We start from the raw sequence: 26,809 nt of genomic DNA, 5'->3' as shown, positions 1-26,809 counted from the left end.
TCAATTTTGACAATTCTGATCTAAAGGTAAACGAAACCTCAGATACTTTAAATGCACTGAAATTCACTAATACCCACTTTCACAAAAATCACCTTATTTCGTATTTCCTTTGTTAAAAGTTATTGTAAATCACATATTTTTATTGCCTTATTAATAAAAAATAAAAATTTTAAAAAGCTTTTTAAATTCCCGTTTACAAACATTTTTCAATTTATAAGCCTTTTTTAAGCTACTTTATTGTTTATGAATAAGGCTATTACAAATTAGCACAATCAAAACTCGTTCCTTATCGAAAAATTTATTATTAAGAAAATTTGCTGTTCTCACATTTTCTTTCAACATCCAATTCGACTTTTATTACTTTTTGTACAGATATGTCATCGCCGCCAGGACGGCGCAATCTTGTATTCTATCTTTCTTGTCAAATATGCATTTAGATCTAACTGTCATACTACTATTAATGGTAACCATGAATATTCATTAAAATCGTTTCAATTCGGAATAAAAGTAATTTACATACTGCTAGTGTAAATATATTTTTTAATATAAACTACCTTTTTAATTCTAAAATAAATCAACAATCTCAATATTTATAAGAAAATTGTCTTCAAAAAATACGTCCCAAATCATCCCTGTTGATATCATAATTCCAATGCAAATTAGAATAGAAATTTTGATACAAAAGTTTTTCCGCGATATTCATCATACAAATTTATCATCTTACTTGTCCGTATGTCGCTCTGGAAAGAAATATATTTTAACTGATATATTTTCTTGAAAATAAATGCAAATCTACCTATTTTTTCCACCGGCAGGCACGAATATGATATTCAACACAGAAGCAATGACAACGAATTTTACACACATTGTTGTATTTTAGCGCAAAACGATAAGTTTCACAAATATTTTAAATTATTGCCTGGAACATACACATTTATCGTTATTACTGGAAATGCAAGACTTGGCACGCATTTTTAATTTCTTTTTTATTGAATTCAAATGAATAAAAACACATTTTTCTAAAATATTTCTCAATTTACATTTTAAAGTTTTTTCTGAAACTTGAATGTAACTCTGTGCGGAGAATGAGAGAATTGAAAATCAGGTGATCTCAGCTGTTTTCAAATGTAAACAAACAAAATGGCGCTTTCCATACTTGTAAGCCTATACAATGATAAAAAGTGAGATGTTGTTTGTTTTTTATATGACAGAAAACATATTAACAAATTATTTTAAGATTTGAGTTAGAATTCGAAGTGTATAAGTTTCTCTACGCATAGCACACACATGTGCGTGTGCTTTACATTAATAAAAAGAAAGTACACACATGTGCCCGTGCTTTTTACCAAACGGCACACACATGTGATGTGAGCAAATTTTTAATTTTTTATATGCACAGCACACGTGTGTGAGCTTAAAATGTTAGGATGTGCTGCACATGTGTGTGCAAATACGAACCCTGCTATTGAAAGCCTTTTCGAAATCGGCAAACATCAAATGCAGATCAGCTCTAAATTCGGTGCACAGCTCGTTGATGATTCTCACTGTGTTCATATGGTCTGTGAAAGAGAATGTCCCGGAGAATACAGCTGGCCGAATTTAGATGTGTTTGAGGTACCGAAATTATGTCACAGCGAACGCATTTTCTTTTAAATTTATATTTTTTCTATAAAAATTTTCATCCTGGTCGGCTAGTAGTAACAGAGCTGAGCCGCTGTATTTTTTAATTCGCTGCACTATGGCTATATATTTGTAAAGCTCATAAAGCTCCTCATTCCATCGTTTGCGCTACTCGCCATCGCGAGCGCGTTAAGGTCCGTAAATCATCCGCAAAGTCTTTCTCTCGAATACACAAAGCGCCACCTCCTCGGCTGTGATTGCAAAATCCTTTAGCTTTAAATAAGAGCGTTTAATTTTCATTTGTCAGCCAATTAGCTTGATTTAAGATATTCGAAAGCCGACAGCATATAAATGTAAAACTGCAATCAAAGCTTTTGGTTTCATTCACACATTGCAAGTAGATTTTCTGTAAACAAATTACTTGAAAAAATATTGCCGCTTTCATTTTACTTAAGTACTTCACACAAATATGTCTTTTTTTCATTTCTTCCAGCGCATTGGATTGAAATGCAACCTTGGAATGCAATCAACCGCCATACAACATTTACGAGGGGATTATTTGCGTGCGAAGTAAAATGGAATAAAATCAGCGACTGCCGGAATAACAAAAAAAAAAGCAAATCTGAAACAGACAAAAAACAACAAAATTTCACGCGCCATCAGCAAGCCTACGTGCGTATTCGTTACTCTCTGAAGTACTGAAAATTAAGTGACAGCAACATAATGGCCACAAATGAATCTCAGCCGATATACTGTGGCAGTGGCCTTGACAACTTTCACACCAGGTAAATATGTACATGTGATGTTTTTAATTGCGCACATGCATACATACACAAATGTAAAACCACACGATATTGTCAGAAAGAAGTACTGGATCATAATGGAGGAAACAAATTATAAAATTAATCAGAGCTGCATACTACATACTTGATACAAGCAATTCCCGTGATAAAAGCTATTGGTTGCGGCTTACTTAGTATTCAATAGTAAAAAATAGAAAATAGACTAACTTTGTAAAATTATTATTTTTTTTTAATTTAATAACTGGTTATTTCCAAAAAATGAAATTCACATAAAATTAGAAGAAACAAAAAACAAATTAAGCTCAATTATGAATTAAAAAATTTCAAAAATAGTAGGGAAATCGTGGTATGTTGGGTTAGAGGGTATGTACAAAAAGTTCCATACATGCACTCAGAGTATCGCGGATAACACTAAACACTAAGTAAGAAGAACAGTTGGTTTTATAAAGATTATATAAGGTTCTATTTAGTAGTAGTAGACTGCGCTTTTATAAGGGTTTTGGAAGGCTCTTAATAAAGACCATATGTACATTATGAAAGAGTTTTATAAGGTCCTGCATGTAGCCATATTTTCTATAACTCTCTTCTTTTATATTGGTTTCTTTTCCATTTTAAGAAATTCAAACTTTTAGATGAAAAAAATTTAGAAGGCGAAAAAACTTAAATTTTCATTTTTAAATTTTTTCGGAACTTTTCTAACGCATGGTATGTTAATTACATATTTTGGATGTAACATGTTCACAATTTTTTTTATGATTTTTAATGTATAAATACGTTTTTTCAAAAATACGACTTTCCACATTTTTTAATAAATATTAGGAAATTTCTGAGGCGCGTCAATTTTGGCGGCGGTAGCGGTCGCGATTTTACCAAAAAAATTAGAGAAATCGTTTAAATTATTAATCACTTGGTAATTTCATTTTATAAAACATTTCATAAAAAAACTGCTTCAGTTCAGATATGTATTATCTATCGTAAGCTATTTTCGTACAATATAATGCTTTTCAATTTACAAAAGGAGCTTCACACAGGCAAAAGTGTCAGACCCAATAATGGAAATAATATAGCGACATTTTGCACCACGAATCCCCGCCTTCTTGGACCCTTTTGGTCTTATTAGGGTTTTATAGACTATTTTGTAGATCAAATTGAAAGAGTATTTCGACACCTAAGTGGAAGATCAACCTTCAACAACAACAACGGCAGCCAGTTCAAAAACGCCCTATATCAGAAAACTTTTTCAAGAACGCCATACTTCAGAATTTGATTGAAGAACGCCCTATCGAAGAATTCGGTTCAAAAACGCCCTATCTCAAATGAAAATATATTGAAAATGTGCTAAGATTGGGCGTTTTCGCACCGGCAGCTGAGTAGGGGGCGGTTTTGAACCGAAGTCTGAGATAAGGCGTTCTTCAATCAAATTCTAAAATAGGGCATTCTTGAAAAGTTTTCTGAGATAGAGCGTTTTCGAACTGGCTGCCGAGATAGGTCGATCTTCCGCAAAGGTGTCGATATGTAGTAGTTTTGTGCATGATAAAAACATTACAAGGTAAATTGAAATTGAATTGAAAGAATCGTCGGCCATGATTTTTTTCTGACGTTTGCAAGCATTTTAAAATCATATAAAATGTATAATAAAAAAATTAAATTGTTCACAATTGTTGCGGTTTGCGATTGAGAATGAGAATGTGTGTGTGAGTTTGATTTTTAAATTTTTAAATTATATTACTAGCAAACGTCAGACTGCCTCTCAACGATTTTACTTTGTTATCGTTTATCATGGTTTTGTATGTAAAATTTATTTAAACATAAGAATTTGTAATGTTCGAACTACTCTTCGGACTAAGGTTAAAAAGTAAATACAGAGTGACTACTACATATTTACATATATATTTATGAGTATTAAACTCAAGCATAGTTTGGTTAAGGCCTTAAAAAGACGTTAGAAAAAATATTAATCACAGCCCCTTGAGTATCGAAAATCAGTTTTTACATTCCTCACTACTAGTTACCCCAGTTTTCCAACTGACAAACAGCCGTTAGATTACCAATTTCCGTATCTATTTGAATAGGCTACAAGCCTTCTAATTACTGGAGTTCATATACTCTCTCCACGGCGTTTATTTACATTTTTTTGCTTGGAGTCCAGAACTAACTAACGTTTAGCTTAGGCTCTTTTCATCATTACAAAAACTGTGTTAAGCTCAATTTCTGTACAGAAGGTCCAATGATTTTTATTGCATATTGTGGCAGAACTAAAAATGTGTCGGATGGGAACTATGACTACAATATTATTAAATTGTCATAAGGATACATTATAATTATGTTATGACTACTTTTCCGAAAATTTTGTTTCCACAAAAACGTATATATATATTCACATGTTATAGCCTACTTTTGCATAACATGATTGAATATGAATTCAATTTCCCCGATTGACCTTAACCTGCTGTCTGTGTAAAATGTTAAAATGCAGACAAAACGCATCTGCGACAATTACTACAAATTCAAAAAGTTGCGTATATATTTAATATAGCTAAGTGAGTGAGCAATAAACAGAAACATTTAGATAAGCACACATTACCCCATCTACTATTTATTCATACACATGTGCACTCAGTTTTTCTTTTTTCCAAAAAAAAAACCCCCCTTATAAATTCCCATGTGTTACGTATACGCCATGTAGTGCCAGGCAGCAAACACATTGCGGTTTGTTAATTGCTTCCGAGCAATCCAATTCCCCTTTCCGCTTCACTCGTGCGTACAATTGGTGTATGCATGTATGGTAGCGAGTGTTCCTCTTTGTGTGTGTGTGTGTGTGCGTGCGTGTTCGTTTACGCGCAGTTCATTGTATGGGTGTTGTTGTTGGTTGCGTGAACCCACGCTGTGATTGTCGCAAAGCTTTCTCATTCACTTCATGTTGATTTGTTCTGACATTGTCGCTTGTATGTAGTGCGTCTACACGCGTAAATCACACGCACACACACATCTGCAAATATGCATGTTTAGCTTGTGTCTGCGAACATTTAGAGTTGGTGCGTCTAAGTTGACATTTAATGTCTAAATTAATGTGTCAGCATTATGAGAACGTGTGCGTCTGCTACTGCCACTGCTTATATGTATATGAGAGTGCTTATGCTTGCAATTTGTTTTCACCTTGTGTGAATGTGTTAATGCAATTTCCCACCGGCTGCTGCTGCTTTGTTGAAATTACGCAAGTGTGCGGGTAGTAGGCGAGTGTTGCATACGCCATGTCATTGTACAGGTACTTACATACATACACCTTTTCTCTTTGCTATTCGCTTTCGGCTCGTTTTTCACATAGGAAAAAATATATTTTAAATTAATTACACTTACGCAAGCGTACTTCGGAGAAAGAATTGGTGTGCCTTTGGAGAGATGAGTTTTTTAGTAGGTGTTACCCATAATAGCCACCGTCATGATTTGACGCATTAAATAATTAAAATCATGAATTTTTCTTTTTTGCTCATTGCCATCTCATTCAGATGAAGGTTTAGAAAGTGTGTTGGTATTAGAAAATGAAAGTGTGTCGTACTTGCGAGATTAAACTTTTAATTGTGTTATTTAACACTTGATCAGCCGCTGTGTGTATGCTTGTACATTAGGGTGTCCGTGAATATAAGAGATATATTTATTGCCGAATGTGATAAGCATACCCTATTAATTTTGTTCTTTTGCTCAAAACAACTTACATGCTTGGCATTCCACGCCAAATTGGACAGCAATTGGTTCCTGTATCTGGTATTTCTTCACAATTTTTTATGTTATAGTACCAATTGAGAGAGGGCTCACTGATTTTTTTTTTTGAAGGGAATCTTCTTTAGCGGCGGTTGGTTGGTTGGGAGTAAATTGGCAAATTCAACGGCAATTGTGTACGTACATAGATAAAGAAAGGATAAAGGCAAAGGTAAAAACAAAAATAAAAACAAACCCAAAGATGCGTAAAGATAAAGGAAAAAATGAAGACCAAGGTAAATTTAATGGTAATTATAGAGAAAAGGATATAGATAGAGACACAGAGACTCAATCTGGGAACTATTTTGGGATTTTAGAGATTTTCGGTATTCTCGGGACTTACGATATAATAATCGACATTTTTATCGGTTTTGTTACCGATATTGTTATCGATTACTTATCGATTTTGTTATCGATTTTTCTTTCGATATTTTTCATCGATTTTGTTATCGTTATTTTTATCGATTTTCTAATCGGTTTTGTTATCGATTATTTAAAGATTTTGTTAACGATATTTTTATCGATGTTGCTACCAGTATTATCGATACTTTAATCGATATTTTTATTGATTTTTTAATCGACTTTGCTACCAATATTATTACCGATTTTTCTATCGAAATTGTTATCGAAATTGTCATCGATTTTGTTATCGACATTTTATCGAATTTCTCATCGGTTTTGTTATTGATTATTTATGGATTTTTTATCGACTGTGTTATATATTTTGTTATCGATTTGTTATCGATGATTTATCGATTCCGTTATCGATTATTTCTCGATGCTGTTATCGATTATTTAGCGATATTTTTATCCATTTTCTTATCGATTTTTTATCGATATTTTCATCGTTTTTGTTAACGATATTTCTATCGAGTTTCTAATCGATTTTGCTACCAATATTATTATTGGTTTTGCTATCGAAATTTTTATAGAATTTGTCATCTATTTTGTTATCGATATTTTTATCGGGAAATCGCGAAAAATTTTCAAAAAATTATTTCTATAAAATTTCCCAAATCAACCTCACAACACCAGATTCATTCTCTCGAAAATATTTTGTAAAAAAATATCACCATTTTGCAACTTTTAAGCCTAATCCAACCATTAGATAACAAAGGGAACTATTTTTTTCTAATTTTTAAAAATGTCCATGTTCCAGCTTCTTTTTCTTTATTGTCGCTGTATTTTTGCCGAGTCCACCAAAGAAAGCTAATCGATTCTCTTTTGTGCCAACTAACGCCGATAGGAAATGCAAAGTGAAGACAAGTGCTACCCCACCTGGTCCTTCCAATGTTGAAGAGGCCCTGCTCTGCCTCTATTGCCAGTAACGCGACACGCGTTGAAAAATTCAGAGCTGGAGCATCTGCGTCCATTTATTTTAACCCAATTCACTATGTCCATGTCGTTGTAAAGCTCTTACTCAAACACTCCAAGGCCCCCCCAATTCTTCTGCGTCATATACCAGCAGTGGTACTATAAGTGACTTATATAGTGTGGTTTGCGTGCTACAGGAGACGACTTTACTTTTCAATTGTCTACTCAGTCCGAAGTCAAACATGTTGACAGGAGGGAGAATCACTCCCAACTGATATTATTATTGGTGTTAATGCTGGTGTCTAAATAAACGAAACCGCATACTTTTTCAAACTTGTAACTGTGAACAGTGACTTGGGTAATACACAATTTGAGTGGCACAGAAATAGAAATTTCGAGTGAAGCTAAATATCTGGCGGTAACTCTTGATAAAACATTCAACTGGAATGCACATTTTGAGGCTGTTATCAGAAAGGCGATGAAAGCTTTCTTTGCCTGTGCACGTCTTTTTGATAAAACATAGGGTCCTACTCCCAAAATAACCTATTGGTCATTAAACTCGGTCATAAAGCCAATAGTAACTTATTCTTCTTTATCATGGTGTACTATTTCAGGCTACACAAAGAACCGCAAGCACTAAACTAAGTAAACTGCACAGAATAGGGTGTTTTGGCATAATACTAGTTATGAAGACCTACCCAGCTGAGGCACTTAGCGCCTTCGGTGGATTACCTCCCTTTCGTTTCGCTTATTTAATTATTTCCTATTTTAATAGAAAAAGAGGCGCCACAGCGGCATTGAGAGTTCTAAAAACCTCCGAACTGAAAATCTCAAATGTGGCGGGTCACATGAATGTCATAATGAAATTCGCTAACGAGCCCATGAAGCAATAGTTCCAAACCTAGAAATCTCTGGGAAATTAAAAGTACAAACTGCAGATCGAACTCTCTGGAATGCAGGGAACACATTCACCAAATGTAATGGGATGGTTTGGTACACATATGGATCTAAACTTGAAAATAGTGAAATTCAGGCTGGGTTTTGTGGACCGAACTTCAAAAAATAGATGCCAATGGGTAGCTACCTATCATCTTTCGAGCGGAGATTCATGCAATAGAAATTTGTGGCTGAGAATTTCTTAGAAGGGGCATATCATTGAAATATATCTGAAGCCTTACTGGCCCTGAAATCCCACAAGATAAATTCTTAGCTAGTATATGATTGCCGCAATGTCCTAAATTCTCTTGGAGCAAAGAGTACACTTTTTTTTAGGATAAGTACTAGGGCTTGAGGGAGATGATGGCAAGGAGGAGGCTAACTGTCTAGCGAAACTGGGAGCTAACCCAGTATTTTATGGTCGGGAACCCTTTTGTGGGCTCACCAAAACACACGTAAAGGGGACCATAAATAACTGGGTATACAAAAGAGCGGAGAAAAGTCAAACGATTTGTCTGTCCCTCAAAAGAAGCTTCATAAAAACTACTCAATTTAGGCAGAGAGGACCTCAAACTCTCAGTGGCTAGTATACTGAACGCTGCTCCCTTCGCTATCGTCTCAGTAAAATGAATCTCTCCGAAAAAAAACGTCCGCCGCTTATGTGAGCTGGACAAATAAACGCCAGAACACATTCTCTGTCAACGTGATGCCCATGGAAGCGCTAGACTACGTTAGAAGCATTCCCATGTAGGTCGAAGGTACACACACAATAGACCACTTAAGAGATCGCGGTGCATAAGAGCCATAATAATAACACTGTGCGACAAAAAAATAATAATAATAATCGAAACACATGAAGCAATCAATATACTCACGAAACTGTGGGCCAAATATAGTAAAATTGCGTTTTTAGTTTTTCTCACTGACGACAGAATTTTTTTTAAAGAACTTTGTTTCAAAGATATGGTTAATTCAAAAAATAATTTAAAAAATGTATTGCAGCATAGAAATCCAGTATGGGCACCAAATTAAAGATACAATTCTGTAGATTTCCAAAAATTCAATTTTTTTGGTTCAAAGGGACGAATAGCTTGTGTGTCCTTTTAATTAGTGTTATTTTTTAAGCAAATAAAGTTAGAGGGACAAACAACATGTAATTTTCTCAAAAATAATTATTGTAAAATTTCAAGGATACTCAATGATAAAATGTGAAAAGGACATTTTCAATGCCTAATCGTCCTTATGTACAAAAAAATTTAATTGGCCTTAATTCCAGAGAATTTTCTCTTTAATTTGATAGACATACTGTTTCTCTACATTGCACTGAGTTTTCTTAGGTAACCTAATGAATCTCTTCGACTAAAATTATAAGCTACATAAGACTAATTCTACAGAATCCATATTTTCTCAACTAATTAATTCTTCATACTCTCTTTATCTTTTCAGTTACAAAATCTGGCATGGCTACATCTCGCTAATTGTCTGCATTCTGGGAACCGTAGCCAACACTCTTAACATCATCGTGTTGACGCGCAAGGAGATGCGTTCACCCACCAATGCCATACTCACCGGCCTAGCGGTGGCCGATCTCGCCGTCATGCTCGAGTATATACCCTACACCACACACGACTACATACTTGCCAATCAGTTGCCTCGCGAACAGCGCCTCAGCTATGTCTGGGCTTGCTTCATTAAATTCCACTCGATATTCGCACAAGTGCTGCATACAATTAGCATTTGGCTGACTGTCACTTTGGCCGTGTGGCGTTACATAGCCGTTGGTTATCCGCAAAAGAATAGTATCTGGTGTGGCATGCGCACCACGCTCTACACCATCTTCACAGCATACATCGTCTGTATACTGGTGGTATCACCATCTTTGTACTTGGTCACCGCAATAGTGGAATTCCTAGAAGCCATAGATGAGCATGGCAAACCGCTAGACTCAGAGCCATTAACTCAGTACATAATCGATTACTATAATGAGATGGCGAATCTGACACGGTCGCATGCACAGGTTACCGCATCAGCATTGGCAGTGGGGGCGACGGCAGGTAATAGCAGTACGTTGGCAGTTGGTACCACCTCCGCAGCGGCAGTAGCCATGGCATGGAATATGAGTGATTTGTCCGGCATGGTATCGACAACTACTTCCACAGCAGCTGCAACTGCAACTGCAACTGCAACTGCGAGAGCAATTACAACGAACACACCGGCATTAGGAACATCGTCAACGCCATCGCCATGGCAGCTGGCCCATCATAACATCACCGTATACAAGCTGTATCACAGCGATTTGGCGTTGCACAACAAATCCTTACTCAACTCAACCTTCCTCATCTACAGTGTACTCATCAAATTAATACCTTGCATAGCGTTGACGATACTATCGGTGCGTTTGATAGTAGCGCTGCTGGAGGCCAAACGACGACGCAAAATGCTAACTAGCAACGCAGCCAATGGCATGAAACCCATCGTCAATGGGAAAGTGATGGAACAGCGACCACGCAAAAATAGCAAAACGTTGGAAAAGGAGAAACAAACAGATCGGACGACGCGTATGTTATTGGCGGTATTGTTGTTGTTTCTCATTACTGAATTCCCGCAAGGCATTATGGGTCTGCTAAATACGATGCTGGGCGATGCATTCTACTTGCAATGCTACCTGAAATTGAGTAAGTAGAGATGTGTGTAAATATATACATACATAGTAGTAGTTGTCTGAGCATACACTTCTGGATAAAAGTATTGGCACAGAGAATTTTTCGCAATGTATGCAAAGTTTTTTTATTCTAATTCCTTTCGCAAATTTTTTATAAAAATATAGTTAAAACTAAATGCAACAAAAAAACATAAAAATTACATCTCTAAACTTTTTGCCAAACTCAGGAAAATGCAATATAGGGGGGGAAGGAAAGCATTGAAACCCACGACTTTTTATAAGAAAAACGCTCCGTGCTCACCACGAAGCTACTGATATCCATTCCCGAATGCTCATCGGGAGTGTGGAAAAAGTGCAACCCAAGATTTTTAAACCTCGCAAAATCAGGACACCAGAGCGGCAGGTTTTGAGATGATTCCACCTCAACGTCCTTCATGCAGCTGGTGAAATAAGGGCACCACCCCTCGCGAGCGGTGTACTTTTCTTAGTCCCAAGAGTTCTCTGGACCGCCCCTGGTTTACACGTGGCCAGAAGGATTTTGCCACTTTGCATTCCACGGTATCCGCCCACTGAGCTGACCAATCGCCCGTCTGTCCAAGAGTAGACCTGTCGAGGTCAGGGCAGTACCCAGACCAGCTCTGCCTAGGAGCGCTTACTCAAATGTTCTTAGTTTTACCAGCTCATCAGCTTTGCAGTTTCCAGCGATTTTCTGGAGCCCAAATAATGTGGTCGATAGGGATGTCAAGCAATACCTCACCGTTTTCGACCGAAACATCAGAGTGCCCAGAGCGTTGATGGCTATTTGGCTGTCGGAATAGGTATTCACCTCCTTGAAAGACATTCCACTAATGAGCAATCCATACGACGCCTTCTGTATTGCAGTAACCTCTGCCTAGAAAATGCTACAGTTATCCGGTAGCCTGAACTTCAGGTTCATGGAGAGTTCTTCATAGAACACACCTCTACCCGCCTTCTCATTGAGCTTCGATCCATCCTTAAATACTAAACATGACCCCGATTACAAATACTGCACTCCTCCCAGTCCTCCATCGCTGAGATATGGATGGTGAAAGATCCCTTCGGGCCCAAAATCGGCATTTAGTGGCCTGTTCGAGTTGGTAGGAACTCGAAGGCGAACCTGAATCCAACCCCGTTAACCTTACTACGGCAAGGGTAGCGGCAGCTCTGCCTGCTAATATTTATAAGCACGACGTTTAGCATGTCATTAAGCGCCAGAGTAGGAGGGCTTCGAAATGCCCCATGGACTCAAATTAGGGCTGCTCTTTGCACTCCTTCTAGCGGCTTCAAGATGAAGGCATTGCCCAGAGCATTCCAGCAGACGGATACTCCATAAAATAAAATTGGCTTAGCTATAATTTCATAAAGCCAATGAACTACTTTCGGTGAGACACCCCAGTGCTTGCCAATGGCCGACCTTAAGCAATATAAGGGTACCGTTGCCTTCTTGCCGATTTCCTCTAGGAAAGCTTGCTGGCAAGGATCAAGCCCAAATATTTTACCCTATCAGTATAAGTCAGTATAACACCCAGCCTGCAGCTACAAGCCCAGTTTTCAGCCAATTTCAGGTAACCCTGCATGAGTTCAAAAAGTGTTTCTAGAAACTTTCCCCGTGTTAGCAGTCACTTCAGAGTCACCAACAGGTCCTTGACGAAAGTAACCCAAAGCAACGGCGAATGACATCGCCGGATTGAAGCGCTACCCATTCTGTCGCAACAAATAAACCTTACAAGGTGGGCTCCGACCGCTAGCCTCTTCAGGCAGTTTACGATAGCCTCAGGCAAGACGTCATTAAAAGCGCCCTCGATATCAAAGAAGCTACCAATCGCGTATTCCTTCTGCGTAAGAGACTGTTCAAAACTATCAACGACCGTGTGTAAAAAAAAATGCGTAATATAGTCAGAAAGAAGATTATCAAAAATTAACGCGAATTTTCAGCAACCTAAAGCTTGCACCTTATTCTTATTAACCTTAATGGGCTGCAAAACTGCTACTCAAGAAACTTCTGAAAGATCTAGTTAAAATGGTAAAAATTTAGATGCAACTTTGCAATTAAAAAAAAAGATTTTTTAGTCAACTCTTGGCAACAAAATTGAATTTCTCGGCTGAAAATCTGCAAGAAAAGTTCATAAAACAAAAAACTAAAATTTGCTTGTTGCAGCTAGCCAGCAAAGTAATCATTTTTTTTTTCGAAAGTTCATTTTTCAATGAATTTTTTGCGGGGGTTGAATATAATGATTATATAATTTGCCCCAATTTTCCCTTATAGGCCATTATGTCAACTTTTTAACCCGATGTGGTCCATCAGCACTCTCAAATCGTTACACTGGCCGTTTCAATGGATCTACCTCTGCGGTAGGCATGCTGATTAAAGGAAGGGCACTGAGAATGCTGTTCTTATTTGCAGATCAATAAGCCTTAAAAGAAACAAGGAAAGACTTATTCCCCGGGTGATACATGAGAGACCTTACCCACCTTAGGAATATAGGCATCAGCCAGCGGCACGACACCGCCGCACACTTCTGCAGTTGAGCTGGCATAAAACCGTCTAGACCCGTGGCCTTGAAGGTCTTGAAAGAATCACCTGCACACAGAAGGCGATCGTCACACGTAATATCCGAGCGGTTTATTTCGGAGATTTTCAGCCTCCAAAGGGATATTCTCTGGATTCGGGTTGCCAGGGAAGTGAACATCGATATGGTAATGGTATGGTAATGGTTCAAAAAAAGGATCTGGAAGGTCTCATAAGAAGGAAGAAGAGAAAGCTACAGAAAACCTCGTACATGGCTGTAGTGGAAATATTTTATTTATTACAAATTTTCGGTAAAAATGCTACATATTTAGACTACCGAGCAGATGAAGGTTAAGGCGAAACCGGCTTGTAATTGAACCCCCTCCACAAGGATGCTCAAACCGAATAGCCTCTTTTTTCACCTTTCCGGGTACAATTATTCTCTTGGCACAAAATGCCCAACCAAAAAAAAAATAACTATTCAACATAAATCCAACAAAAAAAAAGAGTTACTAGTCGCATGACTCATCTCGTACTTTTTGCTCTACATACTGTCGTTTGTTGTGGCATTCCTCTGTCCTCGCGCCTTTGTAGTCATCACATTTGACGGGGTGAACTTGCGTTTGCACTTTATAGCCGGCAAATTGCATACGCCATACGCTCGCCGGGAGCACACATTATGGCGATTTCGTTTCTACAAAAAATGTTGCCTTCTCATCGCCCTATTCTTAATGTTTGTGCGTAGAGGGCAAAGAGAAGGTTGCATTTTTCGCTAGAGGCGAAATCGGCATTAATGTCGCCCGCAAAGTTGCTCATACGCCCCGTGTTGTGCTAATTAAAACTTTTCAGCCGTTTGCATTTATGCGTGTTTTTTTTGTTATTTTTATTTTTTATTTAATTTTCTTCTCCCTCTCTATTTGTATGCATATCCTTTGGTTGCCCTCCCGCTGACTTAATTTTTTTTTTGTTTATCATTTTAAAAGATTGTTGTCATCGTCTCTCAATCTACATTCTTTACTTTATTTTATTATATATGTTATTTTTTTTTTTTGTTTTTGGTCTTCCATTCTTATGACCCTCTCAGTCTGGCATACCTTTTTTCTTCCACTCACTACAATTACAACGCAAATCAAATTAATTACAACAGCGTTGCTATGACATTCTCTCACTTGCTGTGAGATTCATAAAAACCAAAATAGCAAAAAAAGAGACACAAACAATAAAAGTAAAATTAAACAATTACCAATTTTCTGCACTTTAACCACTTGAACAACTTTGATAATGTTTGACTTTTGTGTGACATGCTACCCCTGCGGCGCGCAACAACAAAATTAATTGCAACCTTTAAATGGTTGTTGGCTAGATTGGGGATAATGGAATAATGGCAATAATGGCAATAAAAACAGCAATAAGGTTGATTTTTCTCGACCGCAGTGAAGATTTATTTAAAGCCAGTTCGTACATGGGTGTCATAGTAAATTAAAGCAATATTTAAAGATAGGTAGACATTATTTGATGTAGAAGAACCTGGCATTTAATGGTAAAGAGTGGACATAAAAAGTACTTACTTGCGTCCAATCAGCAGGTATTAGCTGCTACGTTTTTATCTGCGCACTAAGAAGTCGGTATTAATTTTCGTTCGTCATTCCAAATAAATTTTTAATTTCAACTTACCCAAGTTAGGATAAAAAAAATTTCTAATTAAATAGAAAGCCAAGGAATAACGTAATTGCATTCTTTGCTCGCTGTGGCTTGAAGGACATTCAACAAGTTAAGGAAGCGTGGGATATACGAAAAATTCATTATTACACATTTATTTGCGTACACGTGTGTGCTAAGTGCTTTGGCATATACAGTGACTCATACAAATGACCACCCGTTGATTTTTTTTTTAAATTCGCGATGTTTTTCGAGCTAAATTTTTTTTTTTTGTGTTATTTTTCTCTAAAACTATCGTCCAAGCTTTACCCAAAAACATATCAGTCACAGCAGCGAAAAAATTTAGGAAAATTCAAAAATTTTCAACAAAATTTCCACTTTTTACTCTGAATCTTTAGAACATTTTCGGGTATGCAGTTTTATAGCCCATACAATTATAGTCTAAAAAGTGCAAGTTTCAAACGGCTAAAAAATACCGTTGATTTTTTATAATTATGTTTTTTTTGTGACGGATTTTTTCCATATAAACATGAATTTCTTATGAAATAAAACGCGGGAGACCGTTTGCAACAAATTTTCAAAAATAAACGCCAGGTTTTGTAAATTGCACTTGCTATATAAAAAAAAAACCTGAAAAAGTAGACTGCAAAAAAAATTCTCAAAAATCAACGCGATTTTTCAGCCGGTTGAAACTTGTACTTCATTGGATTAGAATTGTATGGGCTTTAAAACTGCATACACAAAAATGTTCTAAAGATTGAGATTAAGAAGTTGAATTTTGATGAAAATTTGTTTAATTTTCCTAAATTCTGTGTAAAGTTGTGATTCATATGTCATTTGTTTGCGTCACTGTAGGTTAGAGTATTTACATTTGAATATCACCGCAAAGTAAAATGAAAAAAAAATGCATAAAAATGTGTTTTTTTTTTTTGTTTGCGGAATAAGTAGCATATTTGTCATTATTTATAAGCATTTGTGAAAACGTTTTATTTGCCGTCATTTATTTAAATTATGGCGACATGCTGGCTTTCATTTCAATTCAAATGTTTCCACTAACACATACGTACCTAAATACATATGTATGCATAAGTGTATGTACCTTGAAATGGATGCTTATTTACATAAACAAATGACAATTTTTATGCAAAATATAATCGGAAGCTTTTCCACACATGCGTGAATAAAGCGCCTAAATACTTATGCATTTTTAAATCTTTGGAAAAAAAATGTATTGTTTAGTAACACAATAAATGTGGTACATGAAAAAATTACACGCAAAACAAAAGAAGCCAAACAGTAATTTAGCATAGAGCAGCAAAATTTTTATTGAAATACGTATGTATGTATGTATGTAGGAATTTTTAGTTTTAACGACACTTTTCTATACCGTAGTGCAGGCACTTAGCTTATAGCCACTAAAAACTTGTACTTTATTATGCTAAAATTGAATGAGCTACAAAACTGCATACTAAAAAAATCTAAAAAATGTTGTTTAAAATTTGAAAATTTTGGTGAAAATTTTTTCGAATTTTCCTAAACTTTGAATCATTAATTTATAAGCCATTTGACGCTGAATGCACTATATTTCTATTAAAAATTTACGAAAAAAATTTATTACGAAAAACATTGCAAATATAAAAAAAAAAACACTGTCCGGAAACACATTCTGGTGAGAATGTATACACCCAGCCGCTATATTTGAACCAAATAGCTTCGTTTAAATGGTTTAATATAAAATTGTCATATGTTGCCAAATTTTATGAACATAAATATGTATGAAGGTAGATACTCAGCCCGTGTTCTATTATTGAACACATAAATATTTTGATATAATTGAAACTATTAGAATTTCACCGCAGAAACAAATAGAAAATTTGACTAATTAATATTCAAATTAAATTTTCGGTTTCCATTTGAATTCGACGCAAACACAGCATGACCTTCAGCTAAGGCACACGTACGCTATTAAACTAACAAAAAAAGTAATTATTGCAATATTTACGAGCGCTAGAAATTCCAAATCGACATATTTGTACACACATACATATATATATGCATTAGGGTGGTCGTTAAAATATCAACATCTAATGAGTGTATGAGGCATCCCTTTATTATCTTCTACTTACAAAAAAAATAATAATAAAGACATCCCCGAAAATTTCAAATTGAAAAAAATGTAACCCTTTCAGTAAGGAAATCAGCCGTTAAAGCTGCAAATCTAAAAATTTGTATACCTGCTAACTTTAGGTTATCGATTTCAAAAAAGCAATAAAAAATTGTTTAAAACGGTGGATTTACCGTTAACCATCGCAAATTACGATAGTGGTACCCAAGGTATGTACAGTGGGCAGTGTTCTCAATTACTTTTATGTTTTCCAACTGGCTTTGCTATTTTTTTAGCCTAATAACAAATTATATTAAACAATAAATATTGTTTTTTTTCACCATAATTTTCCACAAAAAAAGTTTGATTAATATATTGGACGCTTGTACTGAAAGGGTTAAATCGCGAAAAATCAGAAAAAATTTGTTCTTTAAATCTAATAAATTTGACATATTTGTATACTTTAGTTCATAAACTCTTTCATTTATAACTACTCAAAGTCAAAATTTTGCCGATTTTTTGGAATTTTTGGCGATTTAAAAAAAAAAAAATTTTTCGATCCAAAATTTAATTTTATTTATTTTACAACTGTTGTGGATGTCATTATTTTGGACGTAGAACAAAATAAAAGTGGCGCCCCATGATGTTGATATGTACATATTTCTCGCACCACCCTAATGCACATAGATATTTACACATTAACGAAGACGATTTTGCAATTTCACACATCCGTTGCAAATTCATATGAGCTGACAGTAATGAGGCGTTGGGAAAAGCAAATTGTCAAAACTGCCATTTCAATAAGCAGCAAAATTGGATTGAAATTTTCGTTTGTTTGAAAAGCGTAGTATGTCGTAAATATTGTATAATTCGAAATATTAAGTGTTCTTTTTGCATGTGTGCACACTTATAGGTGTTTTAAGATCGTCGTAAATATGTACAAATGATTGCAAGCGTATTTGTAGGGGCCTTACTGGAGGAAATTTAAATAGAAATTTCAAATATTTACGAGACACTAATGAGAAATGTGCAAGTGACAAGGCACAGTAATATTTATAAACATTTTGTAGGTGCCTACATAAATTTGTAATATGCGGACTTATTGTAAATATATTTTTATACCTGAGTAAAGTAAATTTTATAAGTACTTTTGGGATTTCTCAGAAAGATAAAATAAATATTGTCGATCTAATATGGCTGCAAACTCGAACGCACAAGTAAATGGAATTTAAGAAATTAATTTTAGGTTTGGTTAAGTTTAGTTGGGCATCCACAGTTGAGAACACTCGTGCAAATAACAGAGGTTGGCCTTTAATGTGATATTGAATGGTAACTACTACTCAATCGATAAAATGCTACGAGCTATTCACGAAGTCACGATATAAGAACTACTTAAACCCTCTCCATTGACACCCACATTGAAATATTTCTTGCTAATTAAATTGATTTAGAATTTCTCACAAGATGCAATCCTTCGTCAAAATAATTTCCGAAATAGAGCTTTCCTAAAACTCTTTCGTTTGATGCGCATACAAAATATTTTATTTAATTTGTTTGGGAATAAAGCTGAGTTAAACCTCTCTCGTTTAACATCCATATTGAAGTAGTTAATTTAACATGTTAATTAAAGTGATTATGAATTTTCAAACAGGTGGCAACTCTCCTCAAAACTGTTTTCGAGATGAAGTGGTTTAAAAAAAGTCTCCTAGCTTTTATTCCCATACAAAATATTTATTTTAGCTTGTTAACTAAATTGAATTTATATCTACTCCAAAACAGGTGGCAACCCTCTTAAGAACATTTTCAAAATAAAGCTTTCTCGAACCTCTATCTTTTTACACCCATGTGAAAATATTTAGTTTAACGTGCTAATTAAAGTAATTTTAACTTTTTGAGCAGGTGACAACCGCGTATTGAAAGTCATTTTGGAATAAATCGTTTTAGAACGCCTTTCGTTTGGCAGCCACACTGTTGCATTATTTTATTTAGACTATTAATTAATTGATTTTGACTTTTTAAAAAGGGGTCACTTTCTTAAAAAAAAGTACCCTAAAAGAGTGATTACAAACTGCTCGATTAGCTATATTGATGAAAATGTTTTGAATCCTGATTTTTTTTGAGATAATTAAGGTTAAAGTTGATTACTAATTGTAAATTCTGGGTAAATGCATTTGAAATGATTCTTGCCTAAATGAATGCAGGTTAATTAACTAATTCAAAGAATGTTTACTCTTTGTCACCAAATAAACACTATATAGAACTATACAAATATGGGTGTAACTTATATTTTCAAAAAAATGTCACTTAGACCCTTATGATTCTAACCGCTTCAATTAAACACGAAACACTTACGCATTGATATAAATTCTCAAAGGCGTTAAGATTTGCGCTATTTCGACAACTACAAATGCGCGCCATATGTTAATATCTATATATGTATGGATATAAAAAGCAATTAAGGTAAACGAAATATTTTTCACTCAGCGAGATACGCTAATGCGCTTTAATCACGTTTGTGCAATTAAAAATTCCAATTGGGTATACTTTTGCTGAGTAGATTGTTAGTGTAAATTAGAATAAAGAACGAAAGCTGCATGCGCTTATTAGCTAAATAACAAATTTGGAAAATTAAACCCATGTATGCGTTTCAAGCGAAAAACAGTTAGATATTTGTTATGGCAGAGATTAATGCCAGAGGTTAGAAATGGTGGAATGGTTAGAAAAATTGATTGCATAGAAATAATGTTCTCGAAAACTAGAAATAAAAACGAAGAAATTCCTATCAAATGATACACAAGAAATGAAAAAAAATTTTTCTACCAAAATTTCTTTTTGAATCAGTACACAGCAAAAATGCTCGTTTGTTTATTTCTTCAAGAAAATTTACCGCAACAGCAAAGTACTTTTTCAAGCAACAGAAATAATAAAAAACTTTTCTTGAAAGCTGCAGCCAGCTGTTTAAGAAATTTGTATAGAAGATTTTTTTTTTTTTATTTCTTGAGTGCTGGTAACAATTTCTTATGCTTTAAGCATAAAATAAACGCTTAGTTTTATTTTTTTTTTTGAGTCATTGATAAACAATTTTAGTACTATGGAATTTTTTGGTTTTTCCATTTTTATTTGAATACTTTTAAATAAGAAAAATAAAATTTTCGGGTTTCTAACTCAGAATGATTAGAGTCGATATGGTCTGTGTCAAAGGCAGAATATCTTCATAAATACATATAGTGTTTTCACACTTGCCTGGTTATCAGGTTATCCAGTTAATAATTATTTTTCTCTGGTCTATTTTATTGTTGTTAACTGACTAAGAATATAACTATATAACCAAATAACCAGACTGGTGTGAATGCCTACATAGTTTTATATTAAGCTGATTGAGAATCTATTTACCTTGACATGTGTATTTAGGCATTTAATTACGAATAAATCCATTAAATTCTAAATTAAAATCATTTTCCGAACTATTTTAGCTGCAGTGAAAATTCGATTATTCTATCAAAGCACACTCTACATGCAACAGAGTGTACCTAGGATATGTATGTGTACACTAGGGCGGTCTAAAAATGCATGTGAAAAAGTAAAGTCGGAATTTGTATGCGCCCACTCCCTAGGATTATTCTATACCGAAAAAAATTAGGGGTATATTTTTTTTTTTTTAAATCAAAAAATATTTAGAGATCGCTCAAAACCACTTTTCGTTGAAATGGTATAGAATTCTTGAAAAGCAATATAACTCGATTAGAAAACACTGTTTCTCTTCAAGAGATTGCCAATATTAATACTCAATTATTTATTTAATAATTTTTTCGTAGTAACTATATTTTAAAGGTCCGCCAAAACCGACATAAAATGTCAGAAAATGCAATGGGGGGAACAAATAAGAAATCTTTAGTATTAAAAATTGGTTAAATAAACAATTGGGTATTGTTATTGGAAGTTTCCCGAAGATATAAAATACATGGAAAGTTTTGAGCGCCTTGAGCGACCTCTAAATTTTTTTTTTTTTGATTTCAAGAGCAAAAAATAGGGTTATATTTTTTTCGGTATAGAACAATTCTAGGGGGTGAGAGCATTAAAATTCTGACTTTACTTGTTTTGGACCACCCTAGCGTACACACTTGTAAAACGCACATGCATAGATACCGACTATGTTGAACGTCTAAATATATTCAAAGCATTATCAGTATGCATAGCAATTACATATTTTGCGCGTGCAATCGTCTAGCTGTCGTCTGACAGTGATGACCAGCTGTGGCATCACCACCATAAACAAACCACTATCACCACACACACATCCACCTCCAGCAGTCAACTTAATTAAACAGCCACTGGCTGCATGTTGCTCTCATACGCCATGTGTGGTCATTATAGAGTCATTTGATTTCATATTCTGACGCTACTGGACTGTACCTACTACTACTACCACCAGCCTACGTATGCATGTTTAATATTATGGAAAATGAACACCAGCAGCGGTGCATTTGTGCCGTGCATATTTTTCCATGTAAAAGACATTTCTAATTATTGATACAGCAGCGTATATATCGAAGAATATGGATGCGTACATGAGTAAATATTAATATCAGTATACACATTTTTCTGGCTGCAAGCTCTTCAAATACAAAATAATTTGGTCAAAATGAGCCATTCATGTCTGCTATTCACATATTTTTGTATACATATACATATGTATGCGTGAACATTCCACTTCGTTCACATATGTAATTGTAATTTACGGAATTGAAATTATTATCCAGAGCCATCTACGCGGCTAGCTGCTAATTTAACTTAATATTGAACGATTTAATCTGTGCAAACGCAACTATTCATATGGTTATACGTGGATGATAGACGCAGGTGTCAGCTAAGGCATATAAGTAAATTAAGTTCAAAATATGAGAATTGCTTACATTTTACTTTTTCTCTATCAAGTGAGATTATGCATAGTTAAAGGGTTTATACAAAATTTTTTGACTTTAGCGATTTACTTTAGAACGAATTTGGTTTCCGGTAGAATAAATTATATATTAGAAGTTAAGTAGTGATGATAACGATAACTATAAGGTTAAGCAAGTTAGTCTATCTTGGCTGCCCTCATCCGGCACAAGAAAAGAAAGCACTTAGGCCACCATGGCGCCTGGTTGAAGCCATATTAGATACTTATTTCGTCCCTCCTCAGTAATGTTCTAAGCTTTCGATTTACCATCAGACTCTGCACGGTGAGAATTCCAATTACATGCTGGTGCCGGGAGGTGAAATGAGGGCCGGGAGATCTGCGCTTATCCAAATTCGGCCAGATGTGTGTTGCTCTGCAGACCATATTAAATTTGTTATCTCGATAAAACTAATTTCCATCCAGAGTTCGCAAGAAGAGGTGCAGATCGCAGACAATGAGGTGCCTTTCCTCGTCAATTCATCTGCAATTTAGTTTCCCATCTACATTGTATAACTATCTTCGAAGTAGATTTATGACAATTTTGTGTTTTATTTACTGCCTGGTTATTCGATAAGATATCTGTCACCCCTTCGGTATGAAAAGAATCTGAGACAAGGTTTATAGACTAAGATAAGGAGCGGACATAAAACTTCGGATGCTGAATGAATTTTGACAGGGAAAATAACGCTGATACCAACTCGCATCCATTTGGCAAAAAACGATTATGTGTCAATTATTTTCATTTGTGCTAAGGCCTTTTCTGTTACAAAAAAAAAACTGATGAACAAAAGCGACTGGTAAATAAAGAAGGAATGAACATGCAAAAAAAAAATTGTTATTAATAATTAGCAGGAAAGAGTGTTACTCATACGCCATGTACACCTGGGTAACACGCTCTTCTGCTCATATTTCATAATAAAAAAATCTTTACGCATTTTCATTTGACTTTCATTCCTTTCTTATTTATCAATCGATTCTCCTCATTTGCTTGATTTTTTTGTAGAGGAAAAAATTAACAAAGAAATCGTATTTTTTTTTTTATTTTTCCGGAAATCGAGAATTATTTGTTAATTTCTCAGAAACTATCAGACCTATCGCAAAGTAGTGCATATACGGATTACGAGGAATTTTGTTGGCCTTCATTTTCCGTATTCTATATTAAAATTTTTAAATGTTCGTAACATATACGTCATTTAGGGGAACCACTTTTTTAAAGCTGAATAACGATAAATTGGAAATATCTCGGTAACTTATCCATAGAAAAAAAATAACTAGATTTTCGGAATCATCCGGCAATTCCAAATAGGAATTGGGTAGTGACATCCAATAAACAAAAAATAAAAAAAAAATTGATCCAATTTTACAGTGTACGAGAATACCCAATATTATATTTTCATTACTAATGTGCATTTTCTTTTTTTTTAATTTATAAATTCGCAATGCTTTTAATTAAAATCAAATATAACCAAATTACCAGGAGAATATAAAATTATATTCGACATGAGAAAACAAAAATTATCATACATTTCATGTGTGTACTTACTAAATAGTAATTATTTAGATAGAATTTGAATTTTCCATGTTTATATTTTTTCTTCGAATTCAATAATTTATTTTCATCATCTGCCATATTTTACGTACATACATATTAATTGCTTGACTAACAAAGTTATACTCGTAATATTAAAGCAGTGCAAACTTAACAAAGTTAAATGACTACCAGTGAATTATTCGTAGAATTCAATTAGAAATTTTACAAATACATAAATGTTCACACAAATACATAAATATTTTTGTATGTTATATTTACACAAATTGCTATGTGTATGTGGTTAGAAAAATTGCTTGCAGCGTGTGAATTTAATGTGTCCGAAATCTGACAATTTATATTCAAAATTATTTAGGAATGTCAAGCTTGGCTACTATTAAACTACATTGAATAAATGGGTTTTAGGCTAAAGATCTTAAAAATATTTTTTTTCTAGTAAGTAAAAGATTAAAGTCGACATATCTCCGACAATACAAGTATTTATTCTAAAAGTTGGTAAATTGCTTAAAAATAAGGTTGGTATTTCAAAATGGACATCCAGATGTATATTTTTTATGAAATTTGTGTTTTTAATTCTGAAAAGAGAAAAGTGCCACGCAAGCTCGTGGAAAATTGTGAAGTGTATACCATGATGTCTGTCTGTTTTTACCCGCATCACTCGAAAACTAACCCATGAAATTGAATGCAGTTTCCACCAATCTATTGCTAGGGGTCTAACTTAAAATATAGAAAGAAAAAAATTAGAGAGTTGCCGCAATATGGCTGCAAAAAGAAAGAGGTTTAAGAAATCTCACAGCCAAAAATATTTTTGCGAAGGTTGCCACATGTTTAACAATTTGAATTTAATTTAATTGATAAGATAAATAAAATATTGCGATACAGGTGTCACACTGAAGAGGTTTAGGAAAGTTTACTGCCGAAAATATTTTTGACGAAGGTTACCACCTGTTTGAAAAATTGTATTTAACAAAATTGATGAAATAAATGAAATATTACAAAAAGGGTATCAAACAACATAAAAATACTTTTAAGGAGCAGTGAAGCATGCCTGGTATTGACTATCTAATAATTTAAAAAGTGTATGAAAAAATCTTAGATGTGGTTACTAATTTGATGAGGAACGACATAATTTTTACCCTTACCAATATAAAATTGAGATCTGTATAGTCTTTTTTGTTCTTTTTGATTTCTACATACACTATCATTTAGAAAAATTATTTTTGAGGAAAAATAGATACTCGAAAGTTTCACGTTGGTAGGTAAATAGCATCGTCCTTATGACAACTTTTTTTTTAGTCTGGAGATGTGTACTAATAAATAGTATAAAGTTATCTTCAGAAAGATTTTATATACATTATTTGGTTAAGTTTTTTGCACAGCGGGCCAAGAAGTTTTCCCAAACCGAATTGTAGCACTCTATGGCATTGTTCAGCTGCTTTTTGGTCAAAAGGAACTAGCGCTTGGGTAGATGAGGTTACGGTGGTTCCAGCGGCTGCACTCATCCATATTACTGAGGGAGATACACTTAGGCCTAAGAGGACCCGTTGGTTCAATGTTTATTGCGTTTAACTAGAAAAAAGAAACAGTCACTTAGTCTGTCTAATGAATCGTTGTAAATAGTTTCATCGAGCTTAAATCCGATGGCCAGTCAAAACAGTACAGATAGGCGACATCGTTGCGAGTACTGGCAAAGAAAGTATTCGATGCTAACTTTGAATAAGCAAGAAATAATGTCCTCTAGGATATACCAAAAATCTATGTCGAAACTCAAAAGATAAAAAGTCTATATCAAATTTTTTTTACAAAACATATATATGCAGTGGGCCCTTGTGAGGTAGTGGTTAGCAGTGCGCGCTACCACTTCGCAGGTAATGAGTGCAAGCCGAGTTACAACCAACATCAAAAAATTAAAAATAAAAATTTATAATTGCGGTCGCCCCGCGGCAAGCAATGGCAAACTTCCGAGTGTATTCTGCGATGAAAAAAATTTTTTTTTGCCATTCAAAAGATCAAAAATATATACATATATGTCCAATTTTTAATCTACCAAAAATGTCTTTTCAGTCTGCCATTCAAGCGTCCATACGCATTCTTTATAATTTTAATTTATTGTTTAAAAACTTTAAAGTAAACTCGTATTTCAAGTATTTCCCTGAATCAGCTTAATTACCTTCATTCATTGCCTCTTAAAAGTTTCTTTTAAAAACATAAGCAATAAAACACAAGCAACTTAATCGATAAGACCCCATTTTCCACTCTCAAAGCGAACTCTATCGCACAAAATGCTTAAGGCTGCCAATGGCATCATAAAATTTAACAGCGTCATACCAATAAGCTGCCTTTCTGCGCCATTCTCAACACGAATAAACTCTTAATTACACATAATTTATTTACTCAACTCACTACATTCTTTTAATTTCTCCATTCTTTCTCTTATTCTTCTTCTTCTTCACCAGGTGACATCATGGACATACTGGCGCTACTCAATTCCAGCATCAATTTTATACTCTACTGCTCGATGAGCCGCCAATTCCGCACAACATTCACCAAACTCTTCCGACCCAAGTTCCTGGACAAGTGGCTGCCTGTGGCGCAAGACGATGACGGCGGTGGCGGCGGCGGCGGCGGCATTGGCACAAACGGCCGGCTGCGCGGCGAGCTGGCCAGCAAATCGCATGCCATTGAACAGCAGTGTCTGACAACGCAGGTGACGAATGTGTAGCATACGAGAAGTCAGCTTCGTTGTTGTCGAGCGATGCCATCATATGGCGATGAGGAGACGAGTGTCGCAGCAGGTGCGGCAGATGGTGGCTTCTGCGGCTGGGGTGGCATGCTGGTAGGCAATGGGGCAAGTAAGAATGGCACACGTTGGGCGAATGGCCATAGCAGCGCGGGACGAGAAGGTAAGCAAGTTGTTGAGGCTGCTGGTGGAGGTGC

General features: G+C 35.0%; 1 protein-coding gene across 1 annotated transcript; it reads left to right on the top strand.

The window, feature by feature from the left end:
- Nucleotides 1-2,123: 2,123 nt before the first annotated feature.
- LOC118747033 (sex peptide receptor-like) lies at nt 2,124-26,594 on the top strand. The gene is made up of 3 exons (XM_036481026.1): nt 2,124-2,405; nt 9,876-11,104; nt 26,329-26,594. The coding sequence occupies exons 1-3, from the start codon at nt 2,344-2,346 to the stop codon at nt 26,592-26,594; spliced, it is 1,557 nt and encodes a 518-aa protein (XP_036336919.1). The 5' UTR covers nt 2,124-2,343.
- Nucleotides 26,595-26,809: the final 215 nt, after the last annotated feature.

This window comes from Rhagoletis pomonella, unplaced genomic scaffold, assembly GCF_013731165.1.
Source record: "Rhagoletis pomonella isolate Grant_MI unplaced genomic scaffold, Rhpom_1.0 Rhpom_scaffold_00011, whole genome shotgun sequence".
Classification (NCBI taxonomy): domain Eukaryota; kingdom Metazoa; phylum Arthropoda; class Insecta; order Diptera; family Tephritidae; genus Rhagoletis; species Rhagoletis pomonella.
The sequence above is the reverse complement of the archived record's forward strand: the minus strand, read 5'-3'. Positions and strand labels throughout refer to the sequence as shown.

What these genes read in the sequence shown, in the direction of transcription:
- LOC118747033 (XM_036481026.1), top strand. Translation starts at nt 2,344, where the DNA reads ATGGCCACAAATGAATCTCAGCCGATATACTGTGGCAGTGGCCTTGAC. An exon ending in CTTGACAACTTTCACACCAG is followed by an intron (nt 2,406 to 9,875) that starts GTAAATATGTAC and finishes TTATCTTTTCAG; the next exon opens with TTACAAAATCTGGCATGGCT. An exon ending in GCAATGCTACCTGAAATTGA is followed by an intron (nt 11,105 to 26,328) that starts GTAAGTAGAGAT and finishes CTTCTTCACCAG; the next exon opens with GTGACATCATGGACATACTG.